The sequence below is a fragment of the Hemicordylus capensis genome, chromosome 2 (assembly GCF_027244095.1).
Source record: "Hemicordylus capensis ecotype Gifberg chromosome 2, rHemCap1.1.pri, whole genome shotgun sequence".
NCBI classification, from domain to species: domain Eukaryota; kingdom Metazoa; phylum Chordata; class Lepidosauria; order Squamata; family Cordylidae; genus Hemicordylus; species Hemicordylus capensis.
This window is the reverse complement of record NC_069658.1, coordinates 102,848,377-102,863,847: the sequence shown is the minus strand read 5'-3', so window position 1 is coordinate 102,863,847 and position 15,471 is coordinate 102,848,377. Positions and strand designations below refer to the sequence as shown.

The window sequence follows — 15,471 nt, the reverse complement described above, 5'->3', positions numbered from 1 at the left end:
CGGGGAAACAGGGTACAGGTTCTTTTCTTGAGCAGTGACAATGTATTTTGCTTCACTTTGTGGTAGGTGCCTTGTTCTATAAACGTCTGTTTCTGCAATATATAAAGGGAATTAAGTAATAAATAAGCTCTTGTTTGCCAGGAGAATATATCAATCCTCTTGGACATTGTCAGTTCTGTGATGCTTCCTGCTCTAAGTGCACAGGACCAACTGTGAAGGACTGCACTGGCTGTGCATCTGCAAGGTAAGTGATGGCTATTAAGTAGTCATGGGCCATTAGCCTCCTAGAGTCCCCTAAAGCATGCAACGTCACCCACATTGAGAGCCCCACAGCTCAAGCTGCTTAGTGAACTGTATGGTCCACCTGAGGCTTACAAAATACTCACTCAGACATTTAAATTAAACCAAAGTATTCTGTATTTGGTTTTCTTTAAATTTATGGGAGAATTCCTGGCAATTGTCTATGGACAACAGGTTTTATTCATTATTCATTTATTGATTATTTATTTATTATTAAAACTTTTATACTGCCCTTCCAAAAGGCTCAGGTCTTTATTGATCCAAATATTTGAGGTCTTTATTGATCCAAATATTTTCTATTATAACACAGGGAACTATACTACTTTTGTACCTCATCTGCACTTCAAATTACAACTAATTTCATACATATATATATATATATATATATATATATATATATATATATATACACACACACACACACACACACACACACACACACACACTATATCTGTGTTCCCCTTTCCCCCTCTAAATGTCCTTAATATACATTCTATTTTATAACAGCTCAATCCTATGCATGTTTATTCTAAAGTAAGTCTCAATTATGTTCTGTAAGTCCTACTGAAGAGTGACCAAGTAAGTGTGCATAGGATTGCAGCCCTAGCATTGTGGAAAATCTAACAGGAAATAATGAGGAGCAAAAGAAAGTAAAATATATACAAAATCTTCTTTATATAGAAACGGCACAAAGATAATAAAAAGAAAGTGCTCTGAAGCACACTCTTTTTAATTTATTGGAAACAGACGCTCTTCAGTCTGAGGAGCTCCTGAGTCCCTGGTTTCTTTATGGCCTTTGAATGGCTTGGACTCAAGCAACTAAGGAATGGCACTTGGATAATACAGCCTGACATTCAGCAGGGAGGAGTTCTTACCATGAGAGTCTCTTCTACAAAGGATGAAACAGGCCTTGTGGGAGTTTTTACACTGAAAAATTCAGTGAAAATCTCTTTTATGAAACATCTACACAAAACAATGTCTCCTGTTGTGTTACATCTGCTCTCATTTAAAAAAAAAAGATAGAGCTGTTATCTTTTTCATAATGCAACATGGAAATTAATTCCCCATCCCTTTTTAAAAAATGTTTTTTTTTCCATATAGCCATTACATATCCTTCAATTTAAAGGTGAAAAATAACTTTTTCCTTGACATATTCATACTACAAAAAAGCTCTGAATTCAGGATCAAGATCTGCACTGCCGGAATAAATAATGAGGGCATTGTGGCTTTAGGTTTTGTTGGCAAAATCATTCTGAAAAGGCTTTTGAATTCTCTGTCATCATCACTTGTATACCAAATGTTTCCAGTCTTTCCTCAGAAGAATCCCTTATGTTTAATGAATGGAGGTAACAGTAAAGTAGGAGAACCAGTTCTCTATGAATGTCCAAATCTCTTTCAAAACATAGGAATTTATAGCCCAGCCAGTCCACCTCTTGTTCGAAGGTTAGACTATAGCGACCATTATTCAAAAGCTTTTCTGTCCTAGCAAAGCATATAGCTAATGCCAGCTCATTTATCCTTATTGCACTGCATTTCTTTTTGTTTTATTTTGATGTGTCTCTTGTTGTTACTCATCTGTCCCAAATGTACATTGACAATGCACATAAGCAAATATATATTCAGGAAAAACAAAAGACAATAGACATGAGAAGAGGCTAACAGCAAGCTGGGATGCCTCCTTGCAGTTAAATCTGCCTGGAAGTTCTTCAGCCTGCCACTTTAAATCTACTTATCAGGCACCTCCTGATAAGCAGATCTTCTCACAAGTAAACACTCCAATTTGCTGCTTGAAATAATCAACAGCCTCTCCAGAACGAGACTTATTCACATGTAGGCACCCCAGCCTGCTGATTCAAATAAAGGGGGATGGTTTCTCTCATGACGACTTGACAAACATTACAAGGAGCATTTGCGGGAAAGCAGTAGCTCTTTAATAAGCTATGACATTCCCACAGCAAAATTTAGAATCAGAGTCCTAATCACAGGAAAAGAGGTAGACGACACCAGTTGTTTCCAGTGCATCGTAGGAAAAACAGTTGCTCTATGTACCCTAACAGTATCAAGAATCTGACCATGTTTAGAATTAGGACTTGGATTACAACAAGGACCCAAGCAGCAGAGTAATTAGCAGGAATCATATTAAGAATGTAAACAAAATGTCCCTCCCAAATATACAATGCAATTTCAACCTGAGTATAGAAAGAAGGATTAGTATATGCTGGATGCTCCAAGGGCCTGGCAGGGATCTCTGAATATACTAACAGCTTGGGGCTGTAGTAACTTCTTCTTTACCTTCATTCTGCCATATCCTTCCAAGTGAATTGAGATTCTGGTACAACCTTCTCCACTTTGTCTCCAGGTAACACACAGGAACAGAGCATAAGAAATTGCAGACATACAGTGTTCCCTCTAAGGTGTGCATATGTGCACGCACTCACACATTTCTTGATGTCCACTCAGTTAATTTTAGATCCCGCTCAGTTTAAATCAGGAGGATCCCACTCTGAATGCATGTGTGTGTACACTGCCTTGATACTTCCACCCAGAACAAAACTCATTTCAAACACAGATAAAATAAAATTAGAGAGAACACTATATATACATGTATATGATATATACATATGATATATACATGTATATATCATATGCTGCTCAAAAATGTATTGCTGAATGAAATAATTACGTATATAAAACTGAAATATGGCCCCAATTTAGATGTCATATTTACTTGCTTCCACAACTTGAAAACATTTTTGTACAGAAACAGATTTATTATTCAGCTGCCAAAAAAAAAGATATTGTAAAAAATATATTTTTATGTATTTATTTTATAAAAACTAGAGCTAGGATTTCCTGAGGTGACACTACAAACCAAACTGAGTAAGAAATACACTGAATCTTACTACAACACAAATAGGGTTTGTGACTGTGGGGTTTATTTTATTTTATTTTTTGCAGCTAAGTTCTATGAAAAGTTATTGATTCTTCACTTATTTTTAGTAGGTTTTTGGGAACTCTTCAGTGGTTGAGGCATGGAGCCCGATAGACACAGGATCAATGATGACTGTCAATGAAAAATCTGGCTCCAGCTGGTAATATAAAATCAAAGTTCAAAGCTTAGTTGTTCTTACTCTTTATCTTGCCAAACGCCATAAATACATTCCACGTAGACAGGAGAACAAAGTGCAAAGAATATAAGGAATAAATATAACTAAATATGGAAGCAGCTTTCAGAGTATGCTTGAGCTTGATTTTTAAAAGAAATATATTGTTTTATTGTTTGGTCTTAGTATTCTGCTTTCCTCTTTTCTTCTGTAATAGACTTTTGGATGATGGACATTGTGTTCTTCAGTGTCCTAAAGGGAAATTTGAATTTAAAAATCAATGTCATTCGTGCCATCAGACCTGTAAGGAATGCAGTGGAAGTGAACCGAACAAATGCACAGCTTGTGGAACAGGTAAGGATATACTCTTCTTATCAATTGCCCCATTTCCTGAATTTTGCCTCAAAAAATAAAGAAGTAATGCTTACAATTTTCTTGCAAAACAACAAGTAGTTTTATTTCATGCAACTGGTTTTTTTTTGGGGGGGGGGTTGTTTTTTAGTCATCTCTCCCACTGTACTGAAGATCCCAATACAATTCTGAATTCCTGGTGTCTGTAATTGATAGCTTTAAAATGCCCATTAATTAACCAATGGATTCAAAAAATAGCAGCCTCTCTCTCCCACCTTTCCAACACCCCGGCCAACTGCAGCAAAGCGGGTGAAAGTCAGGGATTGTTGCCATCAGTTAGGAGGCAGTGAGGCGGAAGAGCTATTCCCTCCTACCCTGCAGAGGAGGTTAGGTAAAGGTAGGATGCGGTCTTGGCAACCCAGCGTAGTGTGCTGTTCTCAAATGGCTCAATTCTCAGCTGATAACTGAATAAGAGGATTGACCTGAAAATCAAGTGTTAACATTATTGCTATTTATCTTTCTATACCATTCTTCAACAAAAGTTCTCAAAGCAGTTTATGTAGCAAAAGGTATAAGTACGTTAACTAGTAGGTTAGAAGTTTCATAATGAAGAGGGCAAAATATTGCATGATTGTATTAGGGATGTGCGAAACGTTTCGGATACAAAACGTTTTGTACCCAAAACAGCCTGTTTCGGGTGTTTTGTAGACAAAACAAAACACCCATTCTCCAGATCCAAAAGTTTTGCATACAAAACAAAACGTCCCTGTTTCGGCTACAAAACGTTTTGTTGTTTCGGACCTCCATTTTGTGGTGATCTCTGAGTCAGTCTCCATTTTGTGTTTGACATCTCTTTGAATTTCCCACCCTTCCAGCCTTCTGATCAGTGACCTAAATCATGGGCTGACCTGCTGACAATTCCCTCCTTGTTCCCCATTGGCTCTTTTGCTTCTTCCCACTCTTTACTGACCCCACATTGGCCAGGGTAAGGGTTGCTAACCTATGGGGTGCTGGGTTCTGCTGTTTCTGTGGTGTTCTGAGTGTAGTTTCTCTGGTAGAATATGAGAGTGGATTCTTGTTTTTCACTGAAAATCTCATATGCTACCAGAGAATCTACAATGAACACCTGAGAAACAACAAAACCCAGTACCCCACAGGCTTGTGGGTGTGGGGGTGGATGGCACCCTATGTGAACTACACAACCCCTCCCTCTGGGCAACCCCAGTGCCCCCCAAGTGGAATTATGGGGCTGCTGAAACCTCCATTATTCCCCATGGGAGAAATCTTAAAGACACGTAAACTTCAACAAATCACAAAAGATCAGCCCTTTGCCCAATTCCTTTGAAATAATTCTGGAAGTTTCCTTGCCCCCATTGGGCACTACCACCCACCACACTCTGCTCTGGGTCATCCCTTTCCCCTTGATTTGAAGCAATACATTTGCTGGAATCCCCATTATTCCCTATGGGAAAATTCTTAAAGATGTGTAAACTTTAAAAAAAATCAGCCTTTTGCCTAATTCCTTTGAAATTTGGGTGGTAGCTTCCACCCATTGGACACTACCACCACCACCCACTCTTTTTGCCCTGGGACCCTTTTTAAAAATCCAAATCAATTCAGATTCAGAAAATTTGGCTACAAAACAAAACAGAGCTGATTCGGATTCAGAAAATTTGGCTACAAAACAAAACGGGGATGTTTCCATTTGGATACAAATCGAAACAAGAAAATTCCAAAATGCACACCCCTAGATTGTATTGACTTCCCCCACACCTACCTTCAGCACCCTCATCCTGATAGCAGATTATTCACTGCACAATTTTATCTTATTTAAAGACTCTTGTCTCAGCCAAAAGGTGTAGATACAGTCCTATATATTTGTTGAAACGTCTAATTATACTGTAATTTCTAGCTAAATGATCTGGCTAATTCATATTGCCATACACGCAGCCAGCTGTACAGGAGTTACAAAACAAGTTGACAGATAGTGCATGAAGAAAAGATGCTTCCTGCAAGAGGGTGAGCACAGTACCAGAATACTGCAACTAGAAATGTATTTTATTGTAGGAGCATCTTCCAGGAACCTTTCTGTTTCAGTTAGTGCATTTCCTTAATTTCTGTACAGCAATTTAATTAAGCACTTGAGGCTTTCTGAGAAAATAATGAACTTTGGAAATTAGTTATTGAGAGGAAATGGTTCAGTTATTGGTAATGGGGAGCCTTTCCATATCTATGCAGACTGGTAAATATTTTTTTAAAGGGTAGAGTGATCCCAATTCCTGATTAGGGGTTTCGCTTCATGGTGGCTCAGCCATGCAAGTTCCAGTTAATTCATTTCTGAGAACTTCAGGAAGTCAAATTTCCCTGGCCTGCACACACAGGCTCCATTTGGACATAATGCCAAACCAGAGATAAACGTGCCAGAAGTTTGAATTTGTGATCATCCAAATGTGTGAAGGCAGTTTCATCACCCAACTGCAGCTCTGTTTTCATTCCCAAACCTGAATTTGAACCCTTGGTTTGTAGTGAGTTTCACTGCTGAAACCTGAGGTTAGAAAGCAGCATTGTGTCGTCTGAATTCTTCCGTCACTATAAATTGGGTTTTGTATGCAAGCTCCTGCCACCACAGAGATGCCAGCTCAAAGCAGCCTATAAATGTGTCCGTTCTAGGGCGGCCTCACTGCCCGCCTCTTGGAGCTGATGCCTGCTCTCTGAAGTCTCCTTGTTCCTCCTGCTGCTGCTTGGATGGAAAGGCATTGGGAAAAGGGATGGAACAGGATGGGACAGCATTTATTAAAGGGATGGATTAAATTAAAGGGATGGAACAACACTGGGGAAAGCACACTTTAAATAAAAGAAGGAGAATAGACACATATTATGCAATAAGCCCCTTCATTGACCTAACACCCAAGCAAGCCCCATTCCTGGGGTTCTCAGACCTTATCAATGGAGTGTGGTTTCTTTGGTCTTAATGTGCACAAAAGTGGTGGGGGAACCAGACCAAGGGACATGCCTGATAATCCTAGAGGGAAGGCACTGGTTGCCGGACCATGGAAGGGTCATCTGGTACTCCAGGAACAAATCTTATTGACATCTTTGGAGGGGAAATGTATATTAAGGCTGGCAAAAGATCCTGGGGTTTGATTCACTTTAACCAAGGGCGCCACCAGGCTTGCAGACCCAGGCAAAGCAGCGAGAAAGACCCAACATACTCTCATCTCCGTGGCGGCTTGTTAGCCAGGTGGTTAGTCCTCTCATGGGCCAGTCCACCAGAGAAAACAGAAACTCTAATGTGTTTCAGCTCTCCATTTGACTGCACTCTCAGGAGGTAAAGCTTTCAACTATAAGGAGCCCCACTGTTGTGCACCTTCCCCCTTGCACCCAACCCTTCCAGTCTTCAAAGTAGTTTGGACCAGGTGTTCAGAAGGTTTCGGGTTGGGTGGGCAGACAAGGAGGGACAGAGGATGAATCCTACATCCAGGCTGGGCCAGATGCTGTAGCAAATGCAAACCAGCCACTGTTAGGCACTCTAGGATGGGACACCTGTGGATTAGAACAGTCCCCGACTAGCCAGGTGACTGGGAGCAGCAAAACTGAGCATGGAGATGTGCTGTGGGGAGACCAGACTCTTTTAAGGGGCACTTATATTCTCAGTTCCCAGCAGTCACTTGGACCGAGAGGGATGTTGCTGAGGGACCCTTCCCAGAACTTTGGTGGAACTGTCAATGGGGCTGGGCGGTAGAAGCCCTCCAGCCCTCATGCTTGTCTCTGTGGCCAGGCAATCTTGTAAGAGAGTGGTAGGTGACCAGATTAACGTGATTCCACACTCCCAAGGAATCTACAGACAAGCACGTGCTTCTGAGCTAGGCATTATTCATTCATTCATATTTTTATACCACCTGATATATGCATTTCTAGGTGCTGTACATACAGAATTAAAACACAACAAATATGAAACACAATAAAAAAATTAAAATTCCACAAAACAAAAACAACATCATAAGATAAAAACACATTCAACAATTTAAAATTATATGCAGATCTCTAGCTAAGAGCTTGATTGTGCATAGGCAACGCTCCTGTGATGCTTTGACAGCCAGTGAGCCCTCAAAAGTGGGGGTACTACAAGACCATTCCTAACAGCACCACCAGCCAAGCCACTCCTAACAGCACCACCAGCAGATCCTAGTAGGTCAGAGACAGAGACTGGCAGGACTGGAGGTGGAGCCCACATAAAACACTCTGCTCATCTAAGATATACACTGTACAGCTATTGCATATACTTACAAGTCTCCTCTCACTAAGCAGTATTATCCACCCTGCTAACTGGGCAAAGAGGCACCTTTTACCGTGGTGATTCTCTTTATTTAGCAGGGGGAGAGTAACTGGCCCTATCTACCCCCAGCACAGTACTTCCAGTGACTGTTGCTGGTGTGTATCTTATGTTTCTTTTAGATTGTGAGCCCTTTGGGGACAGGGAGCCATCTTATTTATTTATTATTTCTCTGTGAAAACCGCCCTGAGCCATTTTTGGAAGGGCGGTATAGAAATAGAAATAATAATAATAATAATAATAAAATAATAATAATAATAATAATAATAATAATAATAATAATAATAATAATAATAATAATAATAAGGCATCACAGATCAAATCAACACAAGACAAGTGTGCCACAATCAGAAAGCAAGCAATAACTTCCATTCAGAGCAAATACCTCAATAAAGTGAGCCAAGAAGCAGACTATAGGTCAAGTATATTTTGCAGAAGGCAAATCAGTTAATTAGCCATACAGTTCCTGCCGCAAATCACTTCCTTCACTTATCCACAGCAAAACTGATCCCAGTTTCTCCCAATTAATTAAATTCGAGTTGATTTGCGCTTCTCCAAATTAATTGTCCAGCTGGGTCATTTTGTCTTCAAGTGATTTACCTCTGTCCAGATTACCCCCAGTTAATTTTTACTTGCTTACTTGTTACATTTTTATACTGCCGCATCTAGTAGCCTTGAGTGATTCACAAATTTTCCTCTCTGATTCCTGTTCCCAAGAAAGAAAACAAATTCTTTCTCATGTCAATGATGAAGTCATGCATAGGAACAGAGGAACATAGGAAGCTGCCATATACTGAGTCAGACCATAGGTCCATCTAGCTCAGTATTGTCTACACAGACTGGCAGTGGTTTCTCCAAGGTTGCAGGCAGGAATCTCTCTCAGCCCTATCTTGGAGAAGCCAGAGAGGGAACTTGGAACCTTCTGCTCTTCCCAGAGTAGTTCCATCCCCTAAGGGGAATATCTTACAATGCTCACACATCAAGTCTCCCATTCATATCAAACCAGGTTGGACACTGCTTAGATAAGGGGACAGGTCATGCTTGCTATCACAAGACCAGCTCTCCTCTCCAGGAGAGTCCAGGCTAGCTCACTCTCACCTTCAGTCTTCCACCTACATTAACACCAGCTGACATTCAGGATCATCCCTGCATCCCTGTACCAGCACACCAGGATTTTCCATCATGTGAGCAGGGGTTGAGAGTTTCTGCAATCCTCCCTTCCTTTTGCAACCCTCTGGACATTCCAAAAATATGTCCCTGCGGGTTAGGGCACCTTCAGGTACATAATTCCAAGAGGCATGGATTGCAAAGGGTCACCTATGATATTTAGAAAGTTGCTAAATATCCCTTTGTAAGATGATAAATCTTGGTGTGTCGCCACAGAGTTAATCTATTTGTCAACTACTTCTGGAAGGGAGCCATTGAGATAATGCAGGATCCCTGAATGGGGAGGAACAATAGCAGTGTGATGTGAAAACAGGCAGTCACCAGCCTCCTCCATTCATTCCTCCATGATCCAGTAGTGACCCCAAATGCATTCAGGTGCTCATTCAGCACTCCAGTGGAGCTCATGGTGGAAAGAAATCAGTGGACCCAGTGAAAGGAGTGAACATTTGCATTCCTGGACCTGGCAGCAGAGCCTTGCTTAACTCTGTGGCTGCAATCACCCCCACCAACAACTCATGAGAAGAACCAGCAGAGGGGAAGGGAGGGAGACAACTGCCAAGCAAGATCTCTAAAAATGTGTGATAAAATAACCCCTTCTCCCAGGGACTGCTCTCTGCCAGGCCATTGGGAGTCTATACTGAGCCAGGTTGTTGGGACCTGGGAGAGACCCCACCCTGGCAACTGCTCTCCCTGTCTTTGCGACTGCCGCCAAGTAGCTGTCAAAGCTTGCCCCCTGCCAGCCCATCTGCCCATGTGAACCCTTGTGCCCTGAAATGGCAACCCCACTCTCCCAGGGTCACTAGAAACTGGGACTCCCCTCTCCTGCAATTCCCCACACTGACAGCTCTGCATAGAGTACAATGTCAGCTGGACCTGGAAACTCTGAATGGATTTAACAATCCTTCCATACACCCAAGGTTCCCCCGGTCTGTGCTCACAGCCAGGCTCTGACACATGGAGCATCAAGATCTCCTTTAGGTGTGTGCAAGGCTTCATGGGAGTGTGTGTGTGTGTAGCAATTCTGTTCTATTTTTTACCATGGAGAGTTGGGGCCCCCTTTGTTGGGTTAGCTCAACTTCTGAGTGTGCAGTCCGAAGGGACACCGAGGGGTTTCTGCCACATAGTCCTCTCCAGCAGACTGGCCCGCTAATGAGAGGACGAACCCACCAGCAGCAAGCTTCCAGCTGAGCAGGAGTTTGGTTTGGTCTGCATGGAATGCTTTGATGGGGTGATCCCTTGCTACACCATCCTAGGCCATGGTGGGACAGGACACCACCACCCCAGCTCCTTTGTCCTTTCTCATATACATATCCCCTTCTGGGAAGTATTCATGTTCCCTACACTTTCCTGAGTAACAGAGAAGTAGTGCCCCCTACAACCCCCCCCCAATCATGCTTATGTGGGACTGTTTAGGTGCAGGCCTCCGGGGTGGGGGGTGGTGCCATCTCTGTCAGAGGAAGCACTGGCATGGCATAACATCCACAGGAATTTAAATGCTCCTTTCATGCCAAGAGTGGGCAGAGCACTCCATAAATGCACAGTTGTGCTCACCACGGCCCATTCAAGATCATGGCCAATCATGGCCACTCCGCTGGTGTGCTGATGCCCACAGTCTGGCTGTGGAGCTTGCTGGGATTGGCCTCAGCAGCCAAGCAGCAGGAAGGGGCTACCCCAGAGCTGCTCACCTTTGGTGCTCCTGCAGATGTTGGCCTACAATTCCCATAATCCCTGGCTATTGGCCACTGTGATTGGAGATTTTGGGAGTTGTAGTCCAGAAACATCTGGGGGGCCTAAGTTGAGCAGTCTTGGGCTACCCTTTCCTGGAACTGGAGTCTGGCGGGCCATGGTTTGGCAAATGTCTGTGGTGTGATTTACAGTTTAGAATTGAAACGTGGGTTCACCAACCTCCAGTTTCGTGCTATGTCTGAATTAGGCCAGAGTGCGTTATGTCTATTTTAAAAGAGAGTTGAGGTTTATTTTCTTAGCATTGCACAAGGTTTAGGGCTCAATCCAACATAAAACAGTATAGATCCTAGGACAGTCACCATTAACTTTAATCTGTTTTTTCTATTTTGTCTTGCCTTCTGCCTTACAGATGAAAAGGGCAACCAGCATTTCCTGTACAGGGGAGAGTGCCGAGAGAGTTGCCCTCAGGGCCACTATCATTCGGAGGACAGTGCCTGTCTGCCCTGCTCTGAGCACTGTGAAGTGTGCCTTGATCAAACCAGATGCAAAAGATGCTCCGAAGGATACTACCTGGCTCGTGATATCTGCCAAAAGCACAAATGTGGAAAAGGTAATGCTATTTAGAACATAAATCTACCACACATATGGCAAAATGCTCCATTTTGCTTTCCCCCATATTCTCAACAGGATCCCCACTGGGACAAACTTCTAAGTAACAAAACATAAAAGATACTGGATAGGATACAACATCATCCTAACAGAAAAATAACAGTCTCAAGCGTCCCGTAAGAAATACAAACTGAGCAATCAGTCTACAGAACTGATGACTGACACAAACATTCTAAACTCTACCACAAGCCTATATACAGATATACATACAATATATCACTGGCAAGAACAAAGGCAATGTACAGTATATGCACATAAATCCCAACATACTCATTGCAAGGGAGCAATGGCAGAAGAGGGTGTGCCTTCATCTTTACTTGTGAGCTTCTAATAGGCATCTAATAGGCCATGTGGGAAGCAGAATGTTGGACTATATAGGCCTTGGCCTGATCCAGCAAGGCTCATCTTACATTCTTATGCATTTAAATATTTCCAGTAAAACAGTTCACGGAAGTCCTAGCCAATGGATGGGTTTTTCAACCCACTATTTCAGAGCGTCATCAAAATAATCCAAATGTAATTGAGAAGGGGGTTAGCCAGGCATCTTGACCCAAGCAAGTCATTCACTAGAATCTGTTTTCCAGCACCATTTCAGGGTTTGTGTCTGTTTTGGGCCCTCCTTTTCACCTTATTTCTACACTTCACTTTCCTCTGCTCATCCTAGAAATAAGATTGTAATCCCAATTTCCTCTCTCAGATTACTAGTTTCTAGGACTCCTTCTCAATTAAAGAAATTAAGAATATGACTTTTAACTGATCAATTAAATATACATATGAGGGGGAAAGGGTCTAAAGGGGGGGGAAGCATATTTGTTTCATTTTCAGATGAGCTGCCATTTAAGAGCCATTCCCCCTCCTTCTCACTTAGGAGGAATGCCTCTTTTAAGATGTTTCTTGCCATTTAAAGAGTTTTTATAAGTTCTTGGATTTTGATTGATTAAAAATGTAAAATATGCTGATCACTTTATTGAGGGAAGCTATTCAGTTGATCAACATATTTTCAGTTAATCAAACTGATTAATTTACTAAATATTTTGGGTCTAGAAGGATAAAATATAACAGCTATAGCTTATCTTATCAAGACAAGTTGAAAGAAGAAATTTAAATTATTTTGTGTCTTTTCTCTCCCTCCCTCTTTATGTGTATGTGACTTATTATTATCCATGTTGTTGATAATATGTATATAATTGTAATATTCAGTTAATATTAGGTATTAGTATTCGACATTAACAATTAGATATGATATCTGTCTTTGAAAGCATAACTGACAAAATTAAATTTAAGTGTTTTTAAAAATCAACTTCATGAATCAGAGCTAGTAGTCGAAGTATTAATTTCTTGCATTTCTGCATCTTAACTACAAAACCCTTTTAAAGTATAACAATTTCAGATGACAATCTCACATTTAGAAAAACTGTCTGCTTTCCACTGTGTAAAAGCATCTCTGTTGGAAATGTAATTAAGCAGCACAAACCTCTTTGTCCAGCCCCCAGTTTCTCCAATATATGGGTTTTCTGAATGCATTCTAGCTTTCCTGCTTTTCTCACTCCGGCCTCTGTGCTCTTATTAAACTGTGGATTAAAGGGGGGGGGGGACAATAGCCCAAAACAGCAGTCACAAGAATAATAAATTGAGAGATTTAACTTTAGCTGCCTGAAAAATAGTTAGCCTTGTTGAGTGAACTTTAAATTGCTCATCGAGGACACCGCGGTTACAGTTAAACTGGATCTGATTTTCAATTCAGAGATTTATTTAACACATTACAAACCCGGCAGCTTTTATAAGCTGTTTGCATTGCTGTTCAGCTTCAGCGTCTCCATGCTGGGACAAGACTTCTGGCAGGGAGTCATGGCCGCAAAGCCTGCAGAATGCAGGCATTTATACTCTGCATCCACAGCATACATTTTTAACAATCTGACCTCCAGTGAAGAGCAAAGCTATTAGTGTAGTGACGTGCTCATTTCCATAAAATGCGGCAATGTCAGTTACTGAGGTTTGGTGCTGAAAATATAAACAAACTGTTTGGAAAATGATAATGGAATTGAGGCAAGGCAAATTTACTCTCTCCGTTTCCTTTGAAAGCATGTCATACTGTATTGCAGGACCCAAACAGAAGATTTTATTACCAGTTTAATAAAATGTGAATTGTTCACCCAGAAGCTTCTTGCTAGAAGAACAATTTTGTTCAAGAATTCAAAACTTGCCAATCTAACAGGGGAGGGGGGGCATAGCTGCAATTGAATAAGGTGGGGGGACATATATCTCTGTGCCCTCTTTGCTCTGCCCCTCATGCCTCTCTGAAGGGGTTGGGGGAGGAGGCCCCAAACTTCATGATTTGCCCCAGGGCCCATTCCAACCTTGCTGTGCCCCTGCTATCTAATACAAACTCTCTGGCCTCATACCCTGCCACTGCTCTGTTTAACACAGCCCCTGACACAACGCTGGTGTGAAATCAAATGAAAGTCAGAGTAGGAGTAGGAATAGTAAGAGTGACAGTAGCAGAAACATCAAGGATAAGGAAGCCTTATTGTGACAAATAACTAGATCCAGCAACCTAAATAAAACACCATGTATGCTGCCTATTTCTTTAGGCAGAATTAATTAACACTTGGACTATCCAATGTGCAGGTGAAGTAGAGGACCTGAACTCTGAAGACTGTATTCCTTGTGCAGATGGTTGCTTATCCTGCAGCTTTGGTACGTTTTATTCTTCAGTTTAATATCCATGACGTTTGGGTTACTAAGACATTATATCTCTGAATGGTGACCATCTTAATTCATAGCAGTGGCCAATGTCCAGACTAATGAAGCACTGGTGCTATGTAAGATGCACCAATGCTGCTGATGGGTTTGACTAACAGAGCACCAGCACTTGTGTGGGGTGGGAGTGGTGGATTTAGACGACCTCCTCTTCTCCTGCAAGTGTTCTGTGCCATCTGGAAATATGTTTCTGAGGGTTGTGCAGCCCTCAAGGACATATCTTTGGGAGGTATAGAACTTTTTTGGGGAAGGGGAAGTCATCAAATGACACTCCCCTCCCTTCAAGCGCTGTTGTTGCATTAATCAGGAACTCAGTAGCAGCACCGGCATATCTCACATATTTATTTTGTATTTATTTATTTAAAACATTTATATACTGCCCAAAACGCAAGTCTCAAAATGTAGCACCAGCACTTCATTAATCTGGATGTTGACCAGAATGTTTCCATGATGAAGAAAATATTTATCTCTTAACATGTTTTGTGTTGCATTGACTATCAACAGCTACGTACCACCTATATTGATGGACTGCCTAAACTTTCTCCTTAGTCAAAAGGGGGTCCACTCCCTCTAGATATTTCAGCCCATTAATATCTGTATAAATTTCTGGTAGAAGGTAGTTTGGAACTCTTTCTCCTGCTACCTCCACCTACTATTCATATCTGCTGCTGCTTTCAGTCTAAATAATCATGTCTGAGCGAGGAGGCTTGTCTCTTTGGGCAGAGTGGGTGTGCTCCCCAAAAAATCAGCCCCCTCTGACTCACGGTGCTTGTGCTGCCTTTCTTGACCTTCTCTGCAGCTTGCCATGCCAAGCTGCAATGTTTTCACAGAGTAGGCAATGGTACTAGGCTCCTACTGAAAATGCTGGGAATGAGTCAATCATAATTGACATAGTAATGAGGCAGCAGGCAATGGAAAGGCTTGGTTTTGTTTTCAAAAGGTGGGCAGAGCTTGGAACGCCTTGCCCACCATTGAGAAGTCTCCATTTTCATTTACTGCTCTGGCCAGAGCGGGAGGATCGTCTATGTCACGAGCGTTTAATTCCCTTTCTTGAAAAGGCAGATCTGGACACTGTTACCCATGCCCTAGTCACATCACAGC

General features: G+C 41.7%; 1 protein-coding gene across 1 annotated transcript in view; it reads left to right on the top strand.

Annotated features, from left to right (window-relative positions):
- Positions 1-15,471, top strand: part of PCSK5 (proprotein convertase subtilisin/kexin type 5) — a 440,322-nt gene that overhangs the window by 362,355 nt on the left and 62,496 nt on the right. The window contains exons 21-24 of the mRNA XM_053294459.1: positions 142-244; positions 3,622-3,758; positions 11,351-11,551; positions 14,239-14,307. Coding sequence (XP_053150434.1) covers positions 142-244; positions 3,622-3,758; positions 11,351-11,551; positions 14,239-14,307 — 510 coding nt within the window. The remainder of the gene's footprint in view (positions 1-141; positions 245-3,621; positions 3,759-11,350; positions 11,552-14,238; positions 14,308-15,471) is intronic.